We start from the raw sequence: 27843 nt of genomic DNA, 5'->3' as shown, positions 1-27843 counted from the left end.
AGATTTATACATACTTTAGTGTCCCTTTATTATGCTGCCAGGGTGGTGAAGAGTGACATTTAATATTAAAAAAAGAAAGAAACTCAAAATATTAATGTAATTGTATGTAAAGGCAGCCAATGCCCACTAGCAATGGCAGAGGACAGCTGCATGTCGGCACTGTATAAACAAACTATGAATGTGGGGCCTAATCCTGGCAAAAATTTGGACTTCATCTGAAAGGAATGGCATCTGAAGCCTTGGAAGAAATGCCTTACATGGAAAGACTAAAAGACTTTAGTCTGTTCTGTTGGTGCTGGAGTTTATTGCTCCCAGGTGCAGCACTTACATGTGCACCTGGGACTGCAGCACATTGAGCTGGGGCAGCACAGCCCAGGCTGGCAGGGTTTCCAGGGGGTCAGCTTGCTAGGCTGGAGCTGCTCTACCCCAGCTCAATATGCTGTGGAGGGGTTGGCTGGAGCACGACAATGCTACAGTACGGGGCTAGACAGCAGGCAGCCCCCATACTGTAGCACCCTTGTGTCCCAGCCAGCCCTGGTCGCCATCTGTTTGTCAGTTGTGGTGCACTAAATAACTCCACTGTAGGATAATACTTGTGTTGGACAGTACTATTTTACAGCAGAGATAATTATTTTATTCTGGCCTAATAGCACCACATGTGTAGACAGTGATGCTTTATTGTGGAGCTAATTAGACAACTGCAGGAAAGCACATGTGTAGATGCTCCCACTGAGTGCTTAAAAATACTGAGATTATATATCTGGTGGGATCTAATGTTCCCTTCTAGCCTTAATCTCTATGAAAATATAAACTTTCCAGCAGATTCATTTTCATAGCAAGACACACAAACATAAGCTGTAGACAGACAAATAACTATACCATTTTAAAGAGAGAAAGGAGACTTTCTACTTATAAGCCCGTCAGATAAACTTCTGTAACTGTTTAATCCATCACTCATATTCTGATGTAAGTGAAGCTAATTTACTGACAAACCCTATTTAATTAGGAATGTATTACTGTGGGATAGGAGCAGATGGATAAAACTTATCGCAGATTCATCTGAAATATGATAAATTCCTTCACCCTTTTCAAATATATAATTGTTAGTCTGTCTACACCTGTGACATGCTGGACAATTATCACCTTTGTGACACTAGAAGGAAGCAGTCTGGGCTTATGGTAGAGGTGATATCTTCTATTAGACCAACAAGATTTTTGCAAAAAAAATTCTTTAATTGCAAGCTTTCAGGCACAAACACCCTTCATCAGGTATTGGAGAAAAGATTGTAAAAGTTCTGGGTTCTCCAATGCCTGATGAAGGGTGTTTGTGCCTGAAAGCTTGCAATTAAAGAATTTTTTTTTGCAAAAATCTTATTGGTCTAATAAAAGATATCACCTCTATCATAAGCTCAGATTGCTTTTTCCTCTAGACCAATACAGCTACAACCTGAATACCTAGAAGGAAGCAGTGAAATAGCAGGGGCAGTTTTATGGTCTTCAAACAAATTCCAGGACTCTGAAAATGATCATAATACCAGTTCAAGCAGCAGATTACTGGCATATTATGTTCTTTTGAGTACTTACCAAAGTATACAAGCACATCAGTAATTTCAAGGGAGGATTTTGAAAGCAACTCAACGTGTATTTAAATGTTTACATTATCATTTGTTCTTTGCAAGGGAGACCACAGAACAGTTTTTAGCTGAAGGACTTAATAGCAAAAGTTTGAGAAAATGATAGAATGCAATTATGGATTTTTACTTCAGGTACAAAGTTGTTAAAGTACATTCAAGTTTAGGCATTACATTCACTGAAACTGTCCATGGGAAATGCGTTAGTTACACTATTCCAAAATTAGTTCCCCTGAAATTAACTGGAGTATTTTCATCGTAAGGGGTGATTCATTATGCATGTGTGTCAGATTTGTACCTAAAGGTATGGATTCAGTAAATTTACCTGGGTGGACAGCAGCAAAAAGAAGAGAAGTGAAGATCACATCTGCTGGTGTCAGATACACAATAAGGTGTAATGAAAAACAAGTTTTTTTTTAGTTGATAGCAGCAGTGTAGAAGAAAGTGCAATGCTTGAATTTGATCTTGAGTTTGAATTTGAACTAACTTTGTCCCTAAGAGTTTTTCTCTCTTACTCAAGATTTTTCCTGGAGAAATATTATTTTTTAGCATTGTGTTTGGAACAAAATCCTAAGTCATACCTTCAGCCTTGTGAGGTAGAGGAGTGAGCCATGTTGCACAGAGCATAATCACACCAGATAACTTGTAACTATGTCTTGAAGGGATCTTGGCCTGGTCCCTTTAACCCAGAACCTACTGGGGTAGAAGTAAGGCAAAAGATTAGCTTTTGTTTATTCTCAGGCATTTTTACAGTGTTTCTATTTCTGCCATGTCATTGTAAATTTGAGAAGCGATACTGAGGAATACAGCTCTTCTCAAGGATGTGGATAACACTCCCAACCCTTCTGATAGAATTAGTGATAGACATCTGGAAAAAATGCATGCATCTGCTGTTTTGGGATTTGGCATTTTTTGGCAGTCCTGTAAGCACATTGTTAAAACAGTTCTTTTTTTTCTTCTGATGCCAGTGGTCTCTCTTAGGTTAAAGCCCAGTACATCAGACTTTGGCTGCTTCCCTTACTGTGCATCTGAACATGCCACATTACTTAATTTGCTCACTTTGGGCACAAATCTGCTGACCTTATGTACAGTGAATTACACCTTACTAGGTAGGCCTGCATAACTTGTATCTGATGGTACTCCCCCACCGTGATTCAAGATGGACTTGAGGGGAATGCCTCAAGACCTAAGGTTGAGGAGGACCGGGTTAGAGTGCTACTGGAGGGGCTGAACGTGTTCAAATCAGCAGGTCCAGATGCTCTCCACCCCAGGGTGTTGAGGGAGCTAGCAGGGGTTATTGCAGGGCCCTTGGCATGGCTTTACGAGCGCTAGTGGTGCTTGGGCCAGGTGCCAGATGATTGGAAGATAGCCAATGTGGTCCCCATCTTTAAAAAAGGGAGGAGGGAGGACCCAGGCAACTATAGGCCCATCAGTCTTACCTCAATCCTGGGGAAACTCTTTGAGAAGATCATCAAGGAGCACATCTGTGATGGGCCGGCATCGGGGATGATGCTCAAAGGCAACCAGCATGGTTTCATTAGGGGCAGGTCATGTCAGACCAACCTGATTGCCTTTTACGATCAGGTCACAAAAGCATTGGATGCAGGTGTCGCCATGGATGTAGTCTTTCTGGACTTCAGCAAGGCCTTTGACACTGTCGACCACCCCATCCTCATTAAAAAACTAGGTAACTGTGGCATCGATGCCTACATGGTCAGATGGATTGCTAATTGGCTGAAGGGTCGTACTCTGAGGGTGGTGGTGGACGGGTCATATTCGACCTGGGGGGAAGTGGGCAGCGGTGTCCCCCAGGGCTCGGTCCCTGGGCCCGCACTCTTCAATTTCTTTATCAGCGATTTGGACGGCGGGTGAAAAGCAACCTGTTCAAATTTGCTGATGATACCAAAATATGGAGAGAGGTGGGCACGTTAGTAGGGAGGGAAAGACTGCAGAAAGACCTGGATAGGTTGCAGGGGTGGGCTAACAAAAACAGAATGCGTTTCAATACTGACTAGTGCAGGGTGCTGTACTTGGGCAGTAGTAACCAGCAGCACACTTATAAGATGGGAAACTCCCCTCTTGAGAGCACGGAGGCAGAAAGGGATCTTGGAGTCATCACTGACTCCAAGATGAACATGGGCCGACAATGCGAGGTCACGGTTGGCAGGGCTAACCGGACCTTATCGTGCATCCACAGGTGCATCTCAAGTAGGTCCAAGGAGGTGATCCTCCCCCTCTATGTGACACTGGTCAGGCCACAGCTGGAGTACTGTGTCCAGTTCTGGGCACCCCACTTCAAGAGGGATGTGGACAACATTGAGAGGGTCCAGAGGAGGGCCACCCGCATGATCCGGGGACAGCAGGGCAGACCCTACAATGAGAGGCTACGGGACCTGAACCTGTTCAGCCTTCACAAGAGAAGGCTGAGGGGGGACCTGGTGACCATCTATAAATTCACAAGGGGGGACCAGAAGGGTTTGAGGGAGACCTTGTTTCCCCTAGTGCCCCCGGTATAACAAGGAATAACGGCCACAAGTTGTTGGAGAGTAGGTTTAGATTAGACATCCATAAGAACTACTTCACAGTTAGGGCGGCTAGGATCTGGAACCAGCTTCCAAGGGAAGTGATGCTGGCTCCTACCCTAGGGATGTTTAAGAAGCGGCTTGATGCCTACCTGGCTGGGATCACTTGAGCCCAGTTTTCTTCCTGCCCAGGCAGGGGGTCAGACCTGAAGATCTGCAAGGTCCCTTCCGACCCTACTTCTATGATTCTATGGTATAAAAGAGTTCTGCCATGAACATATTTGGATCACTCACTCCTGCTCTGCGTGTGCCACATGCAAAAAATGTCATATAGCCACCCTAGAACTGCCCTAAAGCACATAAGAAGGAGCTATGTGACTTCTTAAAAAAATAAAAATAAAAAAGATCAGCATACCCAGAACAAGTGGGTGGGTGATATTCCCTACTATGGTCCAACACAGTGTAGGCATGACTTATATATGTTCCAAAAAATTTCAGTGGGACTGTGGACAGAATAAAGCACCATTTAATGTAAGGACAATGGAGCTGGACACTTTTTATTAGTACCATTTATCTGAAATGTGTAACAATGTTTCTATATATAGGTTACTGTTTTCTTATATCACCTGCATTAAATGTTTATACGTTCAAGTGTCTGTGAAAACTCATACTTGTAGAAAAATATATCATTTAAAAGGGACAAAAAATGCAAGAACATCACAGCATAATAAAACAAGCATTGCAGATTAAACAGCACCTCTAATGTTTGGAATATAGTGTGATAACAATATGCTGCAAAATGCTGGTTCTAATCTACATCAGTATCCTAACCATCATCACTATAACTATATAATAGAAAATATTTCAAATTATATTAAATACTGTAGCTGTTTTGCCAGTAATAGTAATGGTCTAGAGGAGTTTAATTTAAGGCATATCTCTTTTCTGCCTGATTTTGCAAGCAGATAGCAGGGCCAGCTGCCATTTTCATGGGCTTATCATGGTAGCCTCTCCCCTGGTCCTCTGGCTGAGTGGCCCTGATGGCCCTGTCCTCCACCACTGATTGGTGGAGAGGGCTGTCCATCATGCAGCCCCTGCCCCTCGTCACTGATTGGTGGAGAGGGGTGGGGCCACACAACAGGCAGTTTCCTCAGCCAATCAGCGACGAGGGGCAGGGGTGGCAGGCATCTTGCCTGCTTACTTTAGTGCCAGAAGCCCCCTTTATGCTGGACTGTGTGACCCGGAGGACTGCTGCCCCCCCTCCCCCCGTCCCGAGCCAGCATTTTAGTTTTAGTAAATTTTTATTGTTTGCTTGTTTTTTCTTCCCCTGCAGATTTTGCAGAGATCACCTGATTGCCTGATTTCATGATTTCCTCAAAATCCATGAAATTGCAATTCAATTTGAGTAGGTCTCTAAGCATGTATAATGAACATGCAATTCAGAAAGAGTGATACAAGCTTGTTTTTTATTAATGTATGGAAATATTATAGCTCATTTAATAGTGTATTTCAAATAGTGTTTTAAATAGCTTTACTGTGAAACTAATCAGGGTGTTGCTTTGTGTCATTTCAATTAAGGCTATGTTAGCCTTTCTCATTAAAAATGTTTAAGTAAAAACCCTAAAATGGAATAGGGATTAAACAGATCAGAATTATTCTAAAAGTGTATAAAATGTATAGAGAATATCTCTATATAGTTTTTTAACCATCTTCTAGGATCCTAAATTGAAGATATAATTATCTGCTAAATTCAAAGCATGGGCTTAGAAATGACATATACAGGCAACCCCCACTTAGCGCTCTTAATTGGTTTCTGAAAAGTTGAGTGTTAAGCGAAACAAGTGTTAAGTGAAACCGAAAGTATTTGACAATCCAAGATGGTGACCACAAGTGTTTTTAATGACCCAAGATAGTGACTGCGAGCGTTATAACAAAACTCTCTGAGTGCTAAGTGAAATCAGGTATCAGTTTAAAATGAGTGTTATAGCGAAATAACGCTAAGCGAGGGTTGCCTGTATGTTACTGTTTTCTGTTAAATTATATACGACTTCTATACTCCAAGGTATATAGCCATTCTATAGGAAGTCACTCCATATTAAGTATGGAATTTTTAAATTCTAAAATCGAGAAGAAAATATAAAACACAAACAGATTTGGAAGAAGGGGAAGAAAGTTGTTTTAAAGTGAATAGTAAAACATTTAAAAGTTTGCTGGCACAAAGTCCAAAGCTTTTCATTATTAATATTATTTATATAGTGCTGTTAGTACTCAGTGTCCATGGTACTATATAAATAACATTTGCATCATGGCTTTAACACAGGGGTGGGCAAATGCGGCCTGTGGGCTGAACACGGCCCGCCAGGCCATTCCATCTGGCCTGTGGGACCCCTAAAAAATTTAGAAAATTAATATTTATCTGCCCCTGGCTGACTATCATGCGGCCCTCGATGGCTTGCCAAAACTAAGCGGCCCTCTGCCCAAAATAATTGCCCGCCCCTGCTTTAACATATGGACTTCTTATTGTATCAAATGCATTTAAGTTCATACACATTTTTAGAATAAAATTCACTTGTAAATTGATGTTCACCTGTATTTTAGATTATGGACTTGATATGTTCTCACCCAGATACACTTCTGTAGACAAATCAAATACTTTCTATATAACAACCACTTTTTAGTCCAAGCAGCTGTACATCCACCAACATCTTGTTTTGAAACTTGTGTCCTGGGACTTTCCTACAATGGATTTCAGCCAGTGGGATACATGTACCAGTGCAGAGTGGTAGGGTGAAAATGACATGCCCTGTTACACTGGGGCAAATTCCACTGTGCCAATGTAACCTGTAAACACATGAGGGGGGTTGCACTGGTTCACCTAGACTGGCATTTTAGGCAAGATCATGCTGGCTTCCCTCTGTTCTAAGATTGATTGTTGCGATAGCCAAAGAAACTCAGTCTGTCTATAAACATGTCATCCTTGAAGTGGGAACAGCTGTGCTACGATATGTCCCAGCACAGCTACTCTGCCTCAGTAGGTGACCCAGATGCCTTCCATTGTCCTGCAGTGTCAGGCTCCTGCCAGTCCTCGGACTTCAGGGGCCCAATCCTGTGGGACAACTGCAAATGGGAAACTGGATCCCCCTGGTTGCAGAGGCATGCCCCAGAAATCCCCCAGTAGGAGACTGCTTGGGCACGCATAACGTGTTCCTGTGCCCCATTTTGGGGCATGCCTTTTGCAGAGAACCAGCATTTTGCAGCATATCGTTATCACACTATATTCCAAACATTAGATGTGCTGAAGAACACAGGCAGCTCTGGACTGCCAACACTTTCCCCCCCATAATACAAAGAGAACTACAGCACAAAAGCAACGCAGATTTTTTTACCACTGAAGAGGTATGGACATCTGTTTGCTTAGGCTTTCTGTCATCCTGAAAAAGCAAAGTCTCTTTGAAATCTTTGAGTCTCATAATGCTGCTATTTTGTTTCCTTGCTTTGCACCAAGATATAGCCCTTTATTCTCATATCATACATTACTTCAGTCCTTCCACATATTACTGGCATAACATACAGCATTAGTGTCACTTCTGGCTGAGAATAGTTTCCTTAAAAGTATATAAAATCTCTCCCTGTGCCTACCTTTAACACATGGAGATATTGGTGCTAATTAGGTCACTGCCTTGTTACAAAAAACTGTCTTTCTTTCAAATGGACATCATGACCTTGTGCTATCAACTTCCAGAAACCCTTTTCCTCACACAGTAGCTTGGAAAACCCTGAAGAGGGAGTATGAGTTCAGTTTTCACACTAATCATGAGGAGTTGACAAGGATCTGACTGCACAGTGCTGCAGCTGTCGAGCTCAAATTTAAGTATCAGCATGTGGCTTGAGTCTATGCAGAAGGAGACCCAGCCCAGTCTGTTGAGGCTGTAGAGTCAACACTCCAGAAAAGTGTCATCTAAAACCCTGGCCACTCAGTAGCAATTTCACTAGCGCTTGATCCTGGCAAAATACTGAATTTTATACTACTTGATGTTGGCTGGGTTATTCCTATATTATCTGAAATTCCTATTGCTTGTAATGCTGAGGGGCAAGTTGTGACCTGCTCACCAGCACCTGCTGCTGCTGAAGTTAGCAAGCTAACTGTTTATGGCTCTGGCAGATGTTCCTGCTCTTTTACTTGGTGGGAACTTTATTGGCTGTTTCCCTTTCTCTCATTTTTCTCCCCACCCCCGCAGAAGTGAATGCCAGCTCAGCTGAAGTCTGGAAATATGCCATTAGGCCATAACCAAGATACTGAATTGATATATGTCCAGTCTTAGAACAGTGACTTTGCTCAGATATTAGAGACTAACACAGTGGTTGGTTCTCACCCATTTTTAGACTTGAGGCACACCCTCCCACTGATAGACTGAAGGCACCCTTCTCTAGACTCAAGACACCCCTTGGAAAAATGTTAGCTGTGGGGTTAGCAGCGTTTTTGGCCTGAGTACCAAAAGCACTCCAGCTTCCACCCAGGCCTCAACTTGGCATGCCAGAAGGGCCCAATCCTTATTGCTGGTGGTGGCTGCACACGCCTTCAGGCAGACAGTGGGAGAGGAGCTGTTTTGCCCTGTTCCCTGCAGTGCGCTGTTTTTCACGCATGCACCCACCATCACCATGGAGCCTGTGCCAGGGCTCCAGAGCCCAGTGCAGCTGTTTGCAGCTTGCCCACCACTTCCTACAGCTGCCCAGAGCCTGGGCTCGTGGGAGGCTGCAAACAATTGCACGGAGCTCTGTAGCCACGGCACCAGCTTCATGGCAGCAGTGGCTACACAAGCGCCTCCAAGTGCATGGCTGGAAAGAGGCCTGGGACAGCACAACCCTGGTCCCTCCCCCCACCATTTGTCCTGAGGTGTGTGGCACCACCACGGAGCCAGTGCCTGGGCTGCGGAGCCCAACACAGCTGTTTGCAGCCTGCCTACTGCCTGCTGCAGCTGCCCAGAGTTGGGGCTGACTGCAGCCAAGAGGCTGCAAACAGTTGTGCTGGGCTCAACAGCCCCAGCACCCACTCCATGGTAGTGGTGGTTGGACGCGTGCTTCTGGACGCAGGTAGAAGCCTGGGGCAATGCAGCCTGGGCTCCATAGCCAGCAGCAGCTGTGCAGAGCCCGGGCCAGCTGTGGTGTGCTGAGGAAAATGGCCTCACGTGCCATGTTGGGGTTTGCCAAACCTTGTGTTAGATCTTAGTTTTCACATGATTTTCGACTATAGAAAAATACAAGACTAATTCTTCTGCTGCAAAGAACTCGGAGCACAACAGGTCCGAATGCTTTCAACATTAGGGATTCCTATTTGAAATCCCTGGGTTTACGCTGAACATTAATAGTGCTAACGTTTTGTGGCATTCTGTGGCACCCTTGAAAGGATCTGAAGGTACCTCAGTTTGAGAATCACTAGTTTAACATGACCTGTGTCAGTCTGAGTCTTCATTCTGTTTACAAAGTAGTTTTAATTTTTACCACTAGGTTAATGGAAATTATATGCAGGATATGTTACTGTAACTGCTCTTTACTGGCTGCTGAACATCAACCTAACAATTAACTGGTCCATCTAAAAAATAAGTGGTTCTACAGCTGCATTTCTTAAAGAATATGTTTGTTTTTCATGTCTTTTTTCAACACAGTTCTGGCTTTCTTGGTCTTTGGGTAACTGTATCAGCTGTGCCAATGATAAAGATACTGTGCAAAATCACTAATAAATTTTCCGCAGGCAGAAATTAGTGAATTTCAGCTCTCTCATTGTATTCCTTCAAAGCCCAGTAAATTTATAATGAAAAAATTATTAAAATGTCAGCCATAAAATTCAAGGCAAGAACAAAAACATTTCTACCAAGGACCAGAAAATATGCTTATGTAACATATATCTTCAGTTAGTTACACCAGCTGGGGATCTTAAGTATTCAGAACAGTTTATGGAAATACCAAAGAACATTTCTTACAGCAGCTGTTAAAAAAGAAATTGCTGAGCTAGGGGCTGACTTTAAGTAACAGCAGGGGGTTACTCTGGATATACACCAATGCAACTGGCAGTTTGGTTCATTTTCATGCCTTAAGGAAGTAAAAATAGTTCTTTCCATAATAATAATAATAATAATAATATTATTAACCGAAAAAGAATTTTGAAAACTTTTGTGTACAAGAAAAGGTTTAAGCCACATTTTACGATGAAATTACTTTACAGTGAGGTTCTCTCTTGAAGACAGATTCCAGCAAGATTTGCAATTCATTTCAGTACTTCAGTTTGAAAATATTTCTTTACAAAGGGTTTCCACTGGGGGTTTAATTATTATTTTAAAATAACTTGGCAAATAAAACTCCTTTTATCCTAGTAACTTTATAAGGGCACCTATGTGCTGGAATTCCAGCACATCAGAGCAGATGCGATTTAATTGAGTCTGCTGGAGTGTGGCAATTGCTGCGCTCCAGCAGCCTCCTGTGTCTTGTATATCAGCATCCCCACACTTAAAAATGGTGGTGGGGGCACTTGAACTAAAGCCTGTTGAATGAGCTTTAGTTCAAGCATCCCTGCCACCTTTATTAAACATGGGGACGCTGATACAGGGGACACAGTGGCACTTTAATTAGAGCCACACTTGTAGCCACACTAATTACAGTGCTGTCCCCCCACATCCCCGGAGCATATATAAAAGTGCCTATATGTCTTACAAATGTGACTTAAGAAAGCCTGACAACACTCCACCTGTGAAGTAGAAAAAGTGTTATTTATCTCTTGTCTTCTGGATGGGATTACTGGGTCACAGAGTGGTTAAGTTATGGGTCACAAAGGAAGTTCGTGTTAGAGCCACATTTTCTGAGCCCTACACTTTTATATTCTTGCCACCAGTCCATGTATTATATAATGCTAACAATTTTTCCTTGCTTGAACTGAATGGCAAGCTGTGTACTGATTGCTTTACCGTATTTGGCAAAACTTTATTATTGTCAGAGATGACAAAAGAAACAAAGAATACAATAACAGTAAAACAACCCAAAACCCAGACCTCTAGTTTTCTCTTTACTGGAAACGTTCATGTCCATAGAACAATTTGATTTTTTTCTTTTGTAATACAAAAATATCCTTTGTAATTATAACACAGTTTATTCAGATGTGCCAGAAATGGAGTACTGGGCCAAAGAGCTATTAGATATAATGGGTGTCCTTCTCATAAGCTATTAATTGAAGAGCACATTAATGATTCTGGAGCTTTATTTGTAATGTGGTTTTTTTTCTTCTGCAGCCTGCCAATTTTCCCTACAAGGAAGAGATTATGTCAGTGAATCCTACTTGTCTAGTTGTGATTATTCTTCTCTTTATAAGTATTATCTTGGCTTTCAAGGTAAGCATACTTGTATACAACATCTGTCTCCTAGATATGCCATATCTTCATAATAGTCCTCACCCTTTTAATGAAGAGCAGTTCTATTCTGTTGAGGTAATGAAGGCCAAAAAGGTAGTGTGACAGCTGGGATGTCACTTACAAACAACTTGAGTTTGAGAGTAAGGAAAGAGAGGGTGGGACTCATTAGTTAATTGCAGCTGCTTTAAAAATCAAAACAAAAGAGGGAAACACAAGGGTATATATTTAATACCCTTAAGATGACTGTTAGCTGAGGTATTCATTTTTCACATGTGATGGGAAGACATCCTAATTTGTCACTACCTCTTGTGTGTGCATACTGAAATGTTTGATTTTAGTGTACATTGATCAATGTGTATAAATGTAGCAACTATATCAAATGACATTACTGATATTTTCTTAGTATGAACTATGGGGATCATGTCATGGTAATTTATAATATTTATGATAGTTCATTTTCATATGTTTTCTGAGAGGTTTAATTGCATGCCCACTAGAAAAAAGTGACCTAAAGATATGAAATTAGTGGTGAGCAAGTTATTCTTTTTTAACATGCCAATGTATATTTTTTCCAAGAGTATAACTGGCTAGCAAGGTTGAGATCAATTAATGTCTTTTCTTACCCTATTTAATGCCTCTGGATTTGGCATTATTACAGAAACTCATTTCCTTTAATGTTCATTCTAGCAACACACCATTAGTGTGAATGAGTCATAAAAATATGACTCATTAACAGTGAGATACATACTAAAATCTGGTTAGCACTGGCATTTTAATTTAAATTCCTTGAGTTTGCAGAAGATTTGCTCTGCAGATTTATGGAACCTGCTAAATGAAAAGAAAGTTGGCTAGTATCAAATGCATCACACTATGTATCATTCTGATAGACATAACAGATGTTACCCCATTTATGTATTGAAACTGAAAGGTACTGTATGTAAAACATTTCTAAGCTCTTCTCTCCTCCTACTACTATTAGAAGTAAAGAAGGGCATTGAAACACCATCACCTAGTAAATGTCACCATAGGAGGAGCTGAACTCATATGGATGCAAGTAGGAAACAAAATTACTTAAGTCACTGAAAAAATATTTGGCAACTGTGAAACTTTTAATATGGGTGGTGCTACACACAAAACAAATTCATTTTAGAGGATCAATTGAGATAGGAAGTATCACCTTTAATGCTGTTGTTCCTTTGTACTTTGCAAACATGGGGAAAGGCAGGAAGACAACCACTCAAGTAATCTGAAACCTTCAACTTTCATTTGGATCCTCTAGTAGCTTCTGGGTGTTTTACATGCTATCGTACTATAATGCATAGGCAGGCAGCGGATCTCAGCTTTTCCCCGGCTCCAGACCATGCTGTCACTGGAGCAGCTCCCAGCCCAGCCATGTGCCATGCCAGCACTGCTGGGGCTGGTCTCCATGGAAATCCTGGCCCCATGCTGTCATGGCACTGCGGCTACTGGGGGGGTCTCCATGGAAACTGGCCATAGCAACGCAAGCAGGGCCTGCCAGGAAATGGATCCACCATTTTTCCCACCCCCGCTATAATGGAGTCTCCTGTAATGGAAGGAAGTAAAATTGATCAAAATTCCATGCATTTTATCTATCCAAAAATGAAAAGAGCTCTATATACCATAAAATGCTGGAAATTCTCATCTAGACAAAGGAGGACATCTGGTATCATAGATGAATTTATGTATTTTCTGGTAAAGGCATTGCCCATGTTTTCTCTTCTGTTCACATTGCTTTACATAGTACAATAATAATATTGTTGTAGAGCACTTAGGTGCCCTGCTCCTAAAGAGGGGAAACTGCTAGGGAAAGAGCCCTAGCAGTGAGTAAGGAGCCCAGCTGTTGATCACCAGGGCAACCAGAGTAGTTAGTGCCCACACCTGCCAGCGGTCAGCTGACAGAGAGGGGCAGGGCCTGACACGCACAAACTCCAGGGCTGAGGCCAGGCTAGCAATTCCCTGCCAGCAGCCAGGGAGGAAGGAGCTCTCCCTGAGCAAAGCTGAGAGGAGAGGCCTGACCGCAGGTACAGCCCCAAGCCAGGTAAAGGATGGAGCATCCCTGGGGTGTTTTGAGTAACGTGGTTATAGCCGGGCGGCTTCAGTTTGTTATAGCGGAGGGGTTTGTGTTTTGTCTACTGTTTAAAACTGGTGGTTTGGGTGAGGCTATTAGGGGTTGGCGGAAACCTCATAGGGGACCCACAGCAGTATGGACCCAGTGCCAGCGAGGGTGCAGCATTCAGGGTGCACTGACCCCAGCCCTAGAGAAGGGGGCAGTTGAGAAGCTCCAGAGAGGGGGCGTTGGTGAGAAACCCCAGTGCAAGTATGGTGAGCCCCAGAGAAAGGGGCAGCATTTTGGAGAGGCTCCAGAGAAGGGGGCAGCATTTTGGAGAGGCCCCAGAGAAGGGGCGGCGATAGAAACCCCACAGAGGGGACAGTGAAGAGCCCCAGAGAGGGGGCAGCATTGGCGAGTGCCAGAGAGGGCGCAGGGTGAGACCAGAGCAATGCAGGGCCCAGAGAGGAGAAGGGGGCCACATTATAACAAGGCCCTGACTGAACAACATAAATTCCATCTGCGAGGCTTGGGGTATGGTAAAGGGGTGGTTGAAGCCACGCATAGCCCATAAGGCTAGGGTGCCCCGAAGCACCCATTGCAAAGCGGAACCCTTAAAGGGTCTGGGAGTCCACGGGGTCAGATATTACAACAAACCATGTCCAAGAGGACATAAGGCAGCCTCCCATATATTTATTCTCCATCAAAGATGTGGCGGGTGAGAAGTGAGGGTGCTCTTGGGGCCAGCTTGGCACAGGAAGGGGGTCTTGGGGAGATCATGGCCATCTCAGAGGACCCCGTGCCGTGGCAAATATGTAAAACAATAATATGAACAGAAGAGAAAATATGGGCAATGCCTTTACCAGAGAATGCAGATTTTTGTTATTGGATGATCATATACCAAGATTAATGTGTGGAGCCCAGAACTGGATGAAGTACTCCAGCTGCAGCCTCACCAAGACCAGGTAAAGTGGGAGGATGACTTCTTCTACACGTGTTAGTTGGCATTCTAATTAGAACATACTGGAGCAGACTCAATTAATTGAGCCTGCTCTTCATTCTAATTAGAACGCTGCAGCATCAGCACAGCGTATCATATATTAAGCCCCCATGCATTTAAAAATGGCTGTGGTGTGCTTTAACTAAACCTCGTCAAATGAGGTTTAGATAAAACATCCTGCAGCCATTTTTAAACATGCAGGGGCTTAATACACATGACACTATAGCATTTTAATTAGAGTGGCTGCCTGGGGACCACTCTAAAATGCCCCTCTCCCACCTCTGAGTACATGTATAGGCAGCCACTGTTTTAAGTTTCACCCTTCCATACTGCAGGTATGGGCATGGTCAAGGCTTCCCCTGACAATACCCAGCTGTCTTAATGGAAGCTTGAGAACTTCTCAGGCTATTTTAACTTCCAGTGCAGGAGAACTGACTCAGTACATGGATGAATGCTCAGTCCAAGCTTTTGGGAAAAAAATGAACTGGTAAATAGGTCAGTGACTTAATGTAACAATGCATGTACATAAATATGAAATAGGCCTGAAGGACAAGTTTAAAGAAAAGATGCTGGTCCTTTCAGTGCATGTCAAGCAAAATGAGTTTCCATTACTCATGTTTTGGGACCTATTTAAATGGTGATGAAAGTTTCTGGCACAGTGGTATCTTTCATCTCGCAATTTTTGCCACATGGCTCCTCTCTTCTCCCCCCCACCACAATGGCATAAATTGCCTCTCAGCCACTCAGTAGTAGGGGGGAGGGGACGGGGGCAGTGAAAAGAGTAAGATTAAAGGCACCACTGTGCCATGAACTTCCACCACAATTTAGGTAGGTCCCTACTCATGGTCAACAGGCCAAGAGCATGTCTTGGCCAGCAAAATTATATGATATTCCTTTATTTTCAAATGAACACAAATTAGCATTTCATTATCCAATTGCTGGTTCTGCACTAGTTGCCAATTCCTTTATTATGGAGATATGGTGGACCTCACCCACTGAGTAACAGCTCCTAATACGTTTCTATGAGTGAGCAAAGCAAGATATTATCACCCTGGCGGGAGAGTCTTCAACAGTGGTTCTCAACCTTTTTGGACCCAAGGCACCCTTAATTGGATTTGAGGCACCCCTCCATAAATTTTTCAGTGGGGGGGGGGAAAAAAAACCCAACCCATTCTTATCCCATGAGTCCAACATGCAGCATCCTGAAAAACAGAGTTCCTGTATGACAGCTATAAGCAAGAAGGTCGGGTGGGTGAAAGAGATAAGAGGCTTTTGAAAGGTCATTATTGTAAATGAGTCACAAAAATCTGACTTACTAATAATGACTTGTGTGCTAAACCAAATGAGCACTGGCATTTTAATTTCAATTCCTTGTGTTTGCAAGAGCTGCTATGTAGGTTTATGGAACCTACTAAAAGAAAAAAACAGATGGCTAGTAGCACTTTGGTATCTTAAATTTCTGGAGAGAGAGTTGGCTTTTGTGCTTCCTACTGTCTCCCCAGTCAGGTCTTCCCAACCTAGCCAATGAAAGGCAAACAGTGCAAGCAGAAAAGGGACCAGTTCTTGCTTTATCAGTCATCCTTTCTCCTAACCACTGCCTTCCAGTCACTGGTCCTATGCTTACTGGTCTATGAATATTTCCCTGTATTTTCTTAACTAAAAAAATTGCTCTCGCTTCCCCTTTAGAAGGCAATAAGTTATCCTCAGCTTAAAAAACCCAAAGCACAACAGCCAGGACACCTAATGGGGCCAGGATTCCATTATCATTGAGTTATCATGAGAGTGTTGTCATACTAAACAAAATGTAAATATATGCATAGGTTAAAACCCCTGAACAAATTTGAAGCAGCATAAACATTCTTTGCTTATGCTAAATGTTTTATGTTTCAATATGACTGCACCTTAATATTGAAATAGTATATGGTAACTAAATTGGAGCTAAGTTGTTGTGCCTTTCCCTAAGTTGAATAGCATTTTGTCCAACAGAGGCTCCCAGGATTATTCACCTCAAGTGAAGATATCAGATCAATGAAGTAACCCCTTTGTGACCATTTTAAGGTAGTTAATTGTGATAAGTGGAAGGTCTGCTGCTCTACTTCCTCTCAGGGTCATGTCCTTATTCTTCTATTTTTAATGTAAAATTATTCCAGTTCCTGTAAATGGCCCTGATCAGCATGATATACATGTATCCCATGTGCTGACCTCTCCTTCTTTGCCTCCTGTCTTGGCAACTTCATCTCACAAGTGATTTAGGCAAATAAGAACATTCCCAATTTTAAATACATCATTTGCACTGCTTTTCTGACATTGCCTTTTCTGACAAGAAATGTAAGTGTGTAGGGAAAGTGACCATTTTTGTCAGAGTAGCACAATAGACAGAAGCCGCTAATCTATTTTTAAGTAAAAGTGATCTTTTGACTGTTTGTACCTTATTTTTAATATTTGTATAAACTTTCCCCCTTTTTTCTTCCATGTAACTTTCAGCAGTTTTTCTTATTCTTTTGTTCTGATTGGCTTAATAATGTGTCTCAGGCAATCAGAAGTCAGGGTTTTGCACCAAAATAGGGTTGATTGTAGAAAAATGTACGTTGCTTAATTTATTTAAGCAATAACTAGCTCTCTTTTCTTTTCAGGGTTACCTGATTAGCTGTGTGTGGAACTGTTACCGGTACATTAATGGCAGAAACAACTCTGATGTGCTGGTATACATTACTACAAATGACACTGCGGTAAGCATGTTGGCATGAAGTGCAAGTAGAATGGTGGAATCAGTGCTTCGAGGAAACAGGATTTCAGTTTTCAGTACTGTCTTTTTTTATTCAGATTATTTATCCCTAAATTTTAAAGGAAAGGAGCAAGAAAATGTTATGTCCTGAATTTACCACCTGAGTTGGACAAAAATTTAAGTCCCAGTCATCAAATGAAATTCTATAAATCCTGCATTAAATACAACACATCAGTCAGCTCAAAAGTTGACAAATGTATCCTTAGTACTTCTGCAGTCCCTATTAGTATAGTATCCACCTCATAATCTTTATCTTTACAAAACCCTTGTGAGGAAGGGAAGTATTGTTTATTCCCATTTTTACAGATGTAGGACTGAGGATAGAGAGGCTAAGTGGCACAGTAATTTTGCTTAGTCCTAAAAAAAGTCTATAGTAGAGTACAGTATTGAAGCCAGTTCTCCTGCATTCCAAACTAGTGCCCGAGCCCTTTGACTGTCCTTCCTTCTCCCATATTAACATTCTTGTGTGTGGTATTTAGTACTCATTTCATTCTTTGTAAGTGAATCCAAGACATGACTACTAGATTGGTGTAATGTAAGTAGACCAATGGAGAGTTTTTCTACAAAATGTTCTCTCATTAGTAAATGTTAATTCATAGATTCATAGATGTTAGGGTCAGAAGGGACCTCAATAGATCATCAAGTCCACCCCCTGCATAGGCAGGAAAGAGTGCTGGGTTTAGATGACCCCAGCTAGATACCCATCTAACCTCCTCTTGAAGACCCCCAGGGTAGGGGAGAGCACCACCTCCCTTGGGAGCCCGTTCCAGACCTTGGCCACTCGAACTGTGAAGAAGTTCTTCCTAATGTCCAGTCTAAATCTGCTCTCTGCTAGCTTGTGGCCATTATTTCTTGTAACCCCCAGGGGTGCCTTCGTGAATAAATCCTCACCGATTCCCTTCTGTGCCCCCGTGATGAACTTATAGTCAGCCACAAGGTCGCCTCTCAACCTTCTCTTCCAGAGGCTGAAGAGGTCTGGGTGCCCTAGTCTCTCCTCGTAGGGCTTGGTCTGCAAGCCCTTAACCATACGAGTGGCCCTTCTCTGGACCCTCTCCAGGTTATCCACATCCCTCTTGAAGTGCAGCGCCCAAAATTGCACGCAGTATTCCAACTGCGTTCTGACCAGCGCCCGATAGAGGGGAAGTATCACCTCCTTGGTTCTGTTCGTCATGCATCTGCTGATGCACGATAAAGTGCCATTAGCTTTTCTGATGACTTTGTCACACTGCCGACTCATGTTCATCTTGGAGTCCACTAGGACTCCAAGATCCCTTTCCGCTTCCGTGCCACCAAGCAGGTTATTTCCTAGGCAGTAGGTATGCTGGACATTTTTCCTCCCTAGGTGCAGCACTTTGCGTTTCTCCTTGTTGAATTGCATTCTGTTGTTTTCTGCCCACTTGTCCAACCTGTCCAGGTCTGCTTGTAGTTGTTCCCTGCCCTCCGGCATGTCCACTTCTCCCCACAGTTTTGTGTCATCTGCAAACTTGGACAGAGTACACTTCACTCCCTCCTCCAAGTCGCTGATGAAGACGTTGAAGAGTATCGCTCGAAGGACCGAGCCCTGCGGGACCCCACTGCCCACACCCTTCCAGGTGGATACCAACCCATCGACTACGACTCTCTGGGTACGACCCTCTAGCCAATTCACCACCCACCGGACCGTGTAGTCATCCAAGCCACAGCCTCTTAACTTGTTCACCAGTATGGGGTGGGATACCGTATTGAAGGCCTTCCTGAAGTCTAAGTAAACGACATCCACCCCTACTCCTGCGTCCAGGTGTTTTGTAACCTGGTCATGAAAAGAGACTAGATTAGTCAGGCATGATCTACCTGCTACGAACCCGTGCTGGTTTCCCCTCAGCATAATTTTTCCTGCCGGGCTCTCGCAAATGTGAGCCTTGATAATTTTTTCAAAGACTTTGCCTAGGATGGAGGTGAGACTGCCTGGCCTATTGTTGCCTGGGTCCTCCTTCCTCCCCTTCTTGAAAATGGGGACCACATTGGCCCTTTTCCAGTCCTCTGGGACCTGGCCCATGCGCCATGAGTGTTCAAATATTCCTGCCAGTGGCTGCGCAATGACGTCAGCCAGTGCCTTCAGTACCCTCGGATGGAGCTCATCTGGGCCTGCCGACTTGAACGCATCCAGTTCTTCCAAGTGACTCCGCACCATCTCAGGGTCTACGCTTGGTAGTCTGGTGCCTTGCTGCTGCCTCTCTACCATCCCAATGAGAGATTTGTCTTGCCCCTCGCTTAGGAACACTGAGGCAAAGAACTCATTGAGGAGTTCAGCCTTGTCCCCCCTGTCCATCACCAATTGCTTATGCCCATCTAGTAGGGGTCCTATTCCACCCTGGGCTTTCCTTTTACTCCCTATATATCTAAAAAACAATTTTTTGTTATCCTTAACTTGGGATGCCATCCTCAGCTCCATGGTAGCTTTGGCCTGTCTAACTGCCTCCCTACAAGCGCAAGCAGAGGAGGTATACTCCTCTTTAGTAATCTCTTCCCGTTTCCACTTTTTATATGCCCCCCTTTTAGCCCATAGACTGCTCTGGATTTCTCTGGTCAGCCAAGGAAGCCTCTTGGCCCCTTTCCCCCTTTTTCCCCACATCGGGATCGTCTCCCTCTGTGCCCGAAGGATCATTTCCTTAAGGCACAGCCACCCTTCTTGGGCTCCCAACTCTTTAAAACTCTTACTCTGCAGTGCATCCTTGACTGAACGCCTGAGTTCATTGAAGTCAGCTTTCCTAAAGTCTAGCACTTTCACCCTACTAGTTACCTTACCCACTTGATGTCTTATGGTGAATTCTATTATTTGGTGATCACTGTCCCCCAGGTGACCACCGATCTGTAGGTCCCCTACCATGTCATCCCCCGTTGCCAGTACCAGGTCCAGTAAGGCATTCCCCCTAGTGGGACCATGTACCTCCTGTGTCAGATGGAGGTCCTGTACACAGGATAGGAACCTGCGTGAACGGTGGGACTTTGCTGTCTGCGTCTCCCAGCAGATGTCTGGGTAGTTTAGGTCCCCCGTGACTACCGCCTCCCTAGTTTTTATGGTCTCCGAGAGCTGCCTCAGGAGCCCCAAATCTAGTTCTTCCCCTTGGTGTGGGGGTCTGTAGCAGACCCCTACCACCAAATCCCTTTCTCCTTGACCTCCATGTAACCTAACCCACAATCCTTGTGGAAATGTTCTGATTGTTCTCATTATCAGGAAAATAAAAAAGCAGACAAGAGGCATAAAATTGTGACAAGTAAATTAAGTCTTTCAAATCCTTTTTGTCTCAGTTATTGAGTGTGTCACAACATAGGAAAAGAAAGCTTTATTGTTGATAAAATAATAGTGTTCCTTTAAATGGTCTTTTCTAACAGAATTGATTAGTTAACATTTCATAGATGTTGTTCTGTTGTCTCTGAAAAATTAATTGAATTAGAATTCCAAGGGGTTAAAGAAATCCATTGAATATGTATCCTTGTTGTCAAGGATTAGATGGATGGAAACACTCAACCTGACTTTTTACCTTTGGGTGTGGGCACTGTGGACACCTACACATGTGATGGATGGACCTCTGCTCCAACACGTGCTAATTAGCACATGTCAAAGCAGAGTCTGCTGGAGTGTGCTAATTAGTAGGGCTGTGCAAGGCTTTGGATCCTGTTTCGGATCCGGACCCGCTTCAGATGATCCAGCGTCTGAAGCAACACTTCCGGATTGAATCAGGATACAAGCAGTGGTGTCTGGAGCAGGTCAGGGGCATCCAAAGTGCTTTGGACCCGCTTCAGATGCTCCGGACCTGCTTTGGCCACTTTGAGGGAATTAGAAGAGGGAGGGGAGAGGGACAGAGAGTAGAAGTGGGGGTGGGAAGACTGACGTTTATAGGTAGCCAGGGAGAAGGATTTCTCCCTGGCTACCTTTCCAATGGCAGCGTCTGTGGGGTGGGACTCAAAAAAGTATAAAAGCCCCTGTTTCCAGCCCTTCTGTGCCTTTTGCAGCTCATTCCCTGTCAGCAGCTGTGAGAGAGAGGAACGCTGCTACTGAGACCTGCCTGCTGCTTTTTTGCGTTATAAAGGAGTGGTTAGGATTTAGCTTAACTTAGCTTAGTTTAGCTTAGCTATTCAATTCAATTATTAATAGTATTACAATTCAATTTATTTCTTTGAATTATTTTTTTGGGAACTTGTTTAGGAAGCTTTGCAAAAAGACAGTTGTGTTTTCCCAGCCAGTGTTATCTATCACTGTGCAGGGAGGCACAGATTGCTTGCTTGCATGCACACACACATGCGCATACACAGAGACCCAGAATATAGAAAAAAAATTACAGCAGAAGAAGACAGACAGATATTTACAAAAGAGCGAGGCACAGATAATATATTGAGACATAGGAACACACACAGATAATTTCATTCACAGCACAACACCAGATAGCACAGGAAAGGTCAATATGAAGCATGCTGGAAAGGCAGGTGTCAGGTCTTCTGGCAGGGGAGGGAGAGGGGGTAAGGAGAGAGCTAGAGCTGCAAGCCCCCCCCCCTCCCCCCCCCGTCCCAAACGCAGATGCATTCTATTCCCGAGCAGCCATGACATCAGTGCTGCCAGTGGAAACAAGGCGGTGGGAGCAGTGTCTGCACCTAATGTCCCTGCACCTGCACCACCTCCGCTCAGTCCAGAAGTGGGCACCAGCAGTGGAATCACTGCCTCTTCCACCCCAATTTCAGCTGTCGGTGTGAGCCTTCCACTGCCAGAGGAGGAGCTGGATCTGGCTCAGGCAACTCTGAGGACTGAGGGGGAATCAGAGTTAGTGCTCCACACCCCTCGTGTTTCCCCTAGACCCAGGTCTCCTCCGAAAAGCAGCACCTCAGAGGAGGCTGAGGTTGTGGAGGCAAGTGGCTGAGCTGAGGCAGCTCCTCCTGCTGTTCAGCCTCAGCCTGCTGAGAAGGGGGAAAAGGCAGGATCCTCGCCCTCACCCCAGAAGCAGGGGAATAGTGTAGTGTGGGATCATTTTGGGGTGGCAGATGATCCCAGGTTTGCCATCTGCCAGCACTGCTGGAGGCACATGAGCCATGGCAAGGACTTGAGACACTTCTCCACCATGGCCATGTTGCTGCATGTGAGGAGGCACCACCTCCTTGCCCTTCTTCCTGCTGCTAAGTCTGGCACCAGTGCGAGTGTGCCAAAAGGGAAGTTCCCCGCTCGCTCCAAAGCCCCCATATCCTGAAAGCAGAGGCAGGCCACCCTGGACCAGCAGGAGAAAAGAGGACAGAAAGCGGGGCATGGTCCCAAGGTATGCAAGATCACCCAGAGCATTGGGGAGATGCTTGCTCTGGATAGCCAGTCCTTCTCCCTATTTGAGCAACCAGGGTTCAAGCAGTTTGTAGCACTTCTGGCCCCATTTTACAAAGTGCCCGCATGCACCATCTTTAGCAGGGCGGTGGTGCCCTCCCTGTATCAGGCATGCAGGGAGTACTTGAGGGAGGAGCTATGCAAGGCAGGGCCGCAGGTAGCCTTGCACTTCACCTCCAACATCTGGAGCAGCCAGGGTGGCGATCACGCCTACCTCTCCTCACGGGGCACTGGTGCAATTAGTCAGGCCATCAGTGGGCTCTACTGCAAGCTGAGGTGCTGGATGAGTCCCACACGGCAAGGGAAATCATGGGGGCCATGAACTGCATGGTGCAGGGGTGGCTCATTGGGCAGGCCGAGCTCACCCACGGGTTCATGGTCACTGACAACGGGGCCAATATGGTGAAGTCTGTCTGTGATGCCACCTTTGTTGGCATCTGCTGTGTGGCACACAGGCTGCACCTAATAGTGAGGGATGCCTTGGAGGGGGACAGGGCTGCCAGTGACAGCGCCACCACTAGTACTGCTACAAGCCAGCTGATTTTGAAATGCAGGAAGGTGACGGGCTGCTTCCACCGCAGCATCAAGGGGGACAAGATGCTGCGGGAGAAATGGGCAGAGCTCAGCATCCCACAGCACAGAATCATACAGGATGCGGAGATTCAGTGGAACTCCACATATCTGATGCTTAAGAGGCTGGTGGAGCAACAGAAGGCCATCCATGAGATGGCCTTGTTTGGGGAGATAGGGATCAGCACCCCCCTGAACAGAGCTGAATGGGGTACCATCTCCCAGATGTTGGTGGTTCTCAAGCCCTTCCTCAAGGCCACCAAGACCCTTGGCACTGGAGATGCCCTCCTCAGCCAGGTGATCCCCCTAGTGAGGGAACTGGAGAACCAAATGGAGAAGTTCCAGGGGATCAATGTTCCTGGCTGGGACAGGCCACTGTCACCAGATGTGCAGGCACTTGTGAGGTGGCTGAAGGAGGGCATCAGAGATGGCCGGATGCCTTGTGGTCCAGTACAGTCCACATGATGGTGGGCATGTGCGACCCAAGGGTGAAGGGGAGCATGTGCACTGGCAGCCCCAAAACCCTTGATCACTGGACACAGGTGCTGGTCAACAAAGTTAGGGAGGCCGAAGTGCAGAGGTGAGGGGATGTGGAAGAGGGGAATCCAGTTTCCCGTGCCAGCACTCCCAGCACCAGCACTGGTGCTAGCACCAGCCAGTCTCTTCCATGCCAGCCACTGCCAATGTGGTCCATGGACATGGCTTCAATGTTGGGGTCCAAACGCACCAGACCCCAGCCCCATGTATATAGATGCCCTGCAAGTCGGTCTTAAATCACATTGTCTGAGCAGTGCCAGGAGATGGTGCACTTGAATTCCTACAGTCTGTCTCCCTGAACTTCCTATCACAAACCAAGCAGGGGCAGAAATGACATTAGGCATAACTTTGAGGAAGAATTTTGCTGCTGATGATTCAATATGTGGCATTATTTCATTTGAGTTTGTTCTACACCAGTGTTCAGCACAATGATGGGGAGAACCAGCAGCCAATCAGAGTGCCCTACACAGACAGGGACAGACAGTGGAGCACTGGCATGACAGTGGGGACTGAGGGGCCAGAGGGAAGGCAGAGGGTGACGATGAGGACTGGAGTGCACTGGCCTCCCCCCCCCGGGTCTGCTCCTTGGAGCCAGGGGCCGGTGCCCCTCCCCCCCAACAACAGCTGGCAGGGAACAGGGGAGGGGGAGAACAGCCCCAAACCCGACCCCGGCCTGGAGCGGTGGGGGTGGGTGCAGAACAGCCCAGCCCGAGGAGTTGGGGAGTAGGCCTGGCCCCAGCCCAAAGTAGCAGGGAAAGGTAGGAAATGGCCCAGGTCCCAGCCCTGGCCCCCAGCCCAAAGCGGCAGTGGGGAAGGTGGGGAGCAGCCCAGGCCCCAGCCCTGGCCCGAGGGGGGAAGGGACAAAGGCCTCTGTCCCATCCCATCTCCCCATCATTCTTGATGAGCAGTTGGCTAGTATAATATTAAAAGCCTGTGGTGCTTAAGATTTCATACGATTTTTTAAAAAAAATACTGTGCACACACAAAGAAAATGGCCCTTTATGTAAGATAAAGGTCATTGCAAATGGACGGCAGTGATATAGCCCAGATGCAGTTACAAGTTAACTGGAGCATAACAGAAACTATAAAGAAAAGAAGGAAGCCATTTCAGGTGTTTGTACAACCATTAAAGATTTAACAAGAAATGGCATTCTACATTGTATTATGTAATGGCACACATGATAGCAGTAATCCTGTAACATATCACTCCAATTAAATGATTCAGCCATCCCAGTACCTAATTACTTACAGGCTGTTTTTAAGTCCTTGCGTTGGTTGAGCATGAGCAGGATATAAATATGTAATAATGAAGAGGGCTACATGGATTAGGTATGAGTACTAATTAGAGTTAAGCAAAATCTGTCATTAAATACTTGCAAGGGGCTTATGGTCAAGTACAGCCTTTGGAAAAAAGAAAAAAAAAACACTCAATGTGAGATGGGTTGAGGAAGTACATTTTCAAGTGACCCTTTGCTGGAGGCAGACAGGCAAGAGGTCTCTGAGGAGGCTGAATGAGCACATACACATGTTCCTTTCTTAAGCATACAGCATTCAGTTCCTTCATTCCTGGTGGCAGTTCAGCATGACAGCAAGGGGACCATGGCACACTTCACTTCAGGCTTCAATGGCATTCTCCATCTACCCTTCGCATACAGAGTAAGCACAAAATTATCCTGGCAATTTCTGTAAGGGTGTTCAGGGGGGACTAGGGAAATAGCTTCCTGAATCCAAGTTTCCTCCTACACAAGAATGGCCATCACCTGACCCTAAAAATATTGCTGCCTCCTTGTAATATATATGCTTAAGGGTGTGCCTAGAATGTTGAGGAAATTGTGTTTATTTCTTGTTGCTAATACCTCTTGTGACACACATCCATAAGCCTTGTGGTATTTTCTTAACATTGACCTTATAGTGGCTTGAACAAATGGTGAGTTTTGTCAAAGATAAACAAACATAGCAGCCCTCATCTGCACAGGATACTTTGCACAGTTCAGGCCTCTTCACTCATTTCTTGGGTTATAAATTATCTTTAGGCTGTGCTGCTTCCAGTTAATCTGTAATCATTCTAGCATGGTTTCTAATGGAAATGCATACATATAAACATTAAAATGTTTCCTGTCCATGTTGTGAGGGAGGTTTCTTGGGATTTACTTGATGGATAACAAATCGTGAAACACTTAAACAAATAGTTATTAACCAGTGATATTCAGACAGCCTTTTTCAAAACAAATTTATGTTTGAATGAAACAAAAGAAACATTTCTTTTTTATCAACAAATGTAACTTAGCTCTGAAGACAAGCTTCAGGCCCATGACGAATTTACTAGGAAATGTGAATGTTTTATTTTTGGAACAAATGCCTCCCTTTAAAAGATTTGTTTTAAACTCTCTGGAGGCAATCACTCTCTGGCCATAATTTAACTTATGTGTTCTTTGAGACTTTTCTTGCTCTGGGCCCAAACTCCTTCAGATAAAGTGACCCAGTTTCTTTTTCTTTTTGTTGGGATGAGAAGTATGCAAGAGACTCTGCAACGAAGTATTTGTTGTGCATGTATTACTATGAGGAATAATGCAAAGGTCTTTTGTACCTGTGGACATATTAGGAGCTTCATTCAATATCACACAATTGTTCAATATGTGTAAGGCATTTCAGCCCTTTTGTATACCTTGAGCTGAACTTTTCCAACAGAATCTTGGGGATATCAACCCCATGATCAGTATCTAATAGGTGCTCTTCTTCATAGCACTGCACTTACTGATTTACTCAAATAAAAGACAAGGTTTTTTAATCCAATCATCATGGGGGGAAGCCCTCATCTTACATTTGTATACAATGAAAATTCATTAAATATATTGTCTATCACTAAACTGCTGCCAAAAGCAGCATGTGCTCAGAGTTAGAAACGAACTATGAAGTTGATTAAATGCAGCCAACTGAACATTACTATAAAACACATGGATCATATGGGGTAAACATACTCTTTTGGCAAAAATAAATCTCTCACACACACACACACACACACACACACACACACACACACACACACACACACACACACACACACACACACACACACATATATGAATCTGGCTCATGACTGATATGGTTCACTCAACAGTCCAAACCGTATCTTTACAATTACACCATTCTCATTCCCGTTACAATAACCTCACCCACATATCTGTATCCCTGTCACCATCATCTTTAGCTGCCACAATCACGCAGAGGACCTTAGTACCTGTCCTCCCTCCCACCTTCCTTCCCATTTTCATCAATTTTTTATGATCCTTCAGGACCTCCAGCCCTACCTTCCCTACTTTATACCTCTGCATGAATCCTTCCATCCTGACATAATGAATTAGCAGTTGCCATACCCACAGGCTCTTCAAAGAGGTCTAATGTACTCCCCATTCCTTCAAAATTGCAGCTGCATGACATCAGGTGGTACACACTGCTTTCCCCTCTTTCTCCGATACTGCCTTGTGTATTGTGCTTACGTATTTTGCGTATATGAACAATCCCAAGTCTGGTAGCCCCATCTCTCTTGCTTTTGTACAGTTCAGCTCTAGCCAATCATTCTCTTTTGGCATTTGAAAAGAACACATATTCCCCTCTGTATTTTTGCTAACTGCTACCACGTTTGTGGGAATATATTTCCTGTATATAGAATATTCAGCAGTAACACAGCCTTAAACGCTGCCACTTTTCTGGCAAAAAACAATGTCCTTCTGGACCATAACCAGAGTATTTGCAGTAGCCTTGCCGTCACCTTTTCCTATGCAGTATTACCTTTTCCTTTTGTGCCCATCAAGACCCCTAGCACTCTTATTTCTCTCTGTTTATTAAAGGCCCAACTTCTCCAAGTGCCTCCAGTTCCCCACTCCCATTATAATAATTTTTTATGTATTCAGGTTAGGTCCCATGGCTTCTCCATATTCTGATGTATGCTTTAGCACCCTTTCCACTGAAGGTCTATCTCTAATTACTACATT

General features: G+C 44.4%; 1 protein-coding gene across 3 annotated transcripts in view; it reads left to right on the top strand.

Annotated features, from left to right (window-relative positions):
* Positions 1-27843, top strand: part of LAPTM4B (lysosomal protein transmembrane 4 beta) — a 112724-nt gene that overhangs the window by 50621 nt on the left and 34260 nt on the right. For all 3 annotated transcript variants that reach the window (XR_002092870.2, XM_006273235.3, XM_059723857.1), the window contains exons 5-6: positions 11431-11529; positions 17252-17347. Coding sequence is in view for 2 of the 3 variants with exons in the window: in XM_006273235.3 (XP_006273297.1) it covers positions 11431-11529; positions 17252-17347 (195 nt within the window). In the remaining variant the exon portion in view is untranslated. The remainder of the gene's footprint in view (positions 1-11430; positions 11530-17251; positions 17348-27843) is intronic.

This window comes from Alligator mississippiensis, chromosome 3 (assembly GCF_030867095.1).
Source record: "Alligator mississippiensis isolate rAllMis1 chromosome 3, rAllMis1, whole genome shotgun sequence".
Taxonomy (NCBI): Eukaryota; Metazoa; Chordata; order Crocodylia; family Alligatoridae; genus Alligator; species Alligator mississippiensis.
The sequence above is the reverse complement of the archived record's forward strand: the minus strand, read 5'-3'. Positions and strand labels throughout refer to the sequence as shown.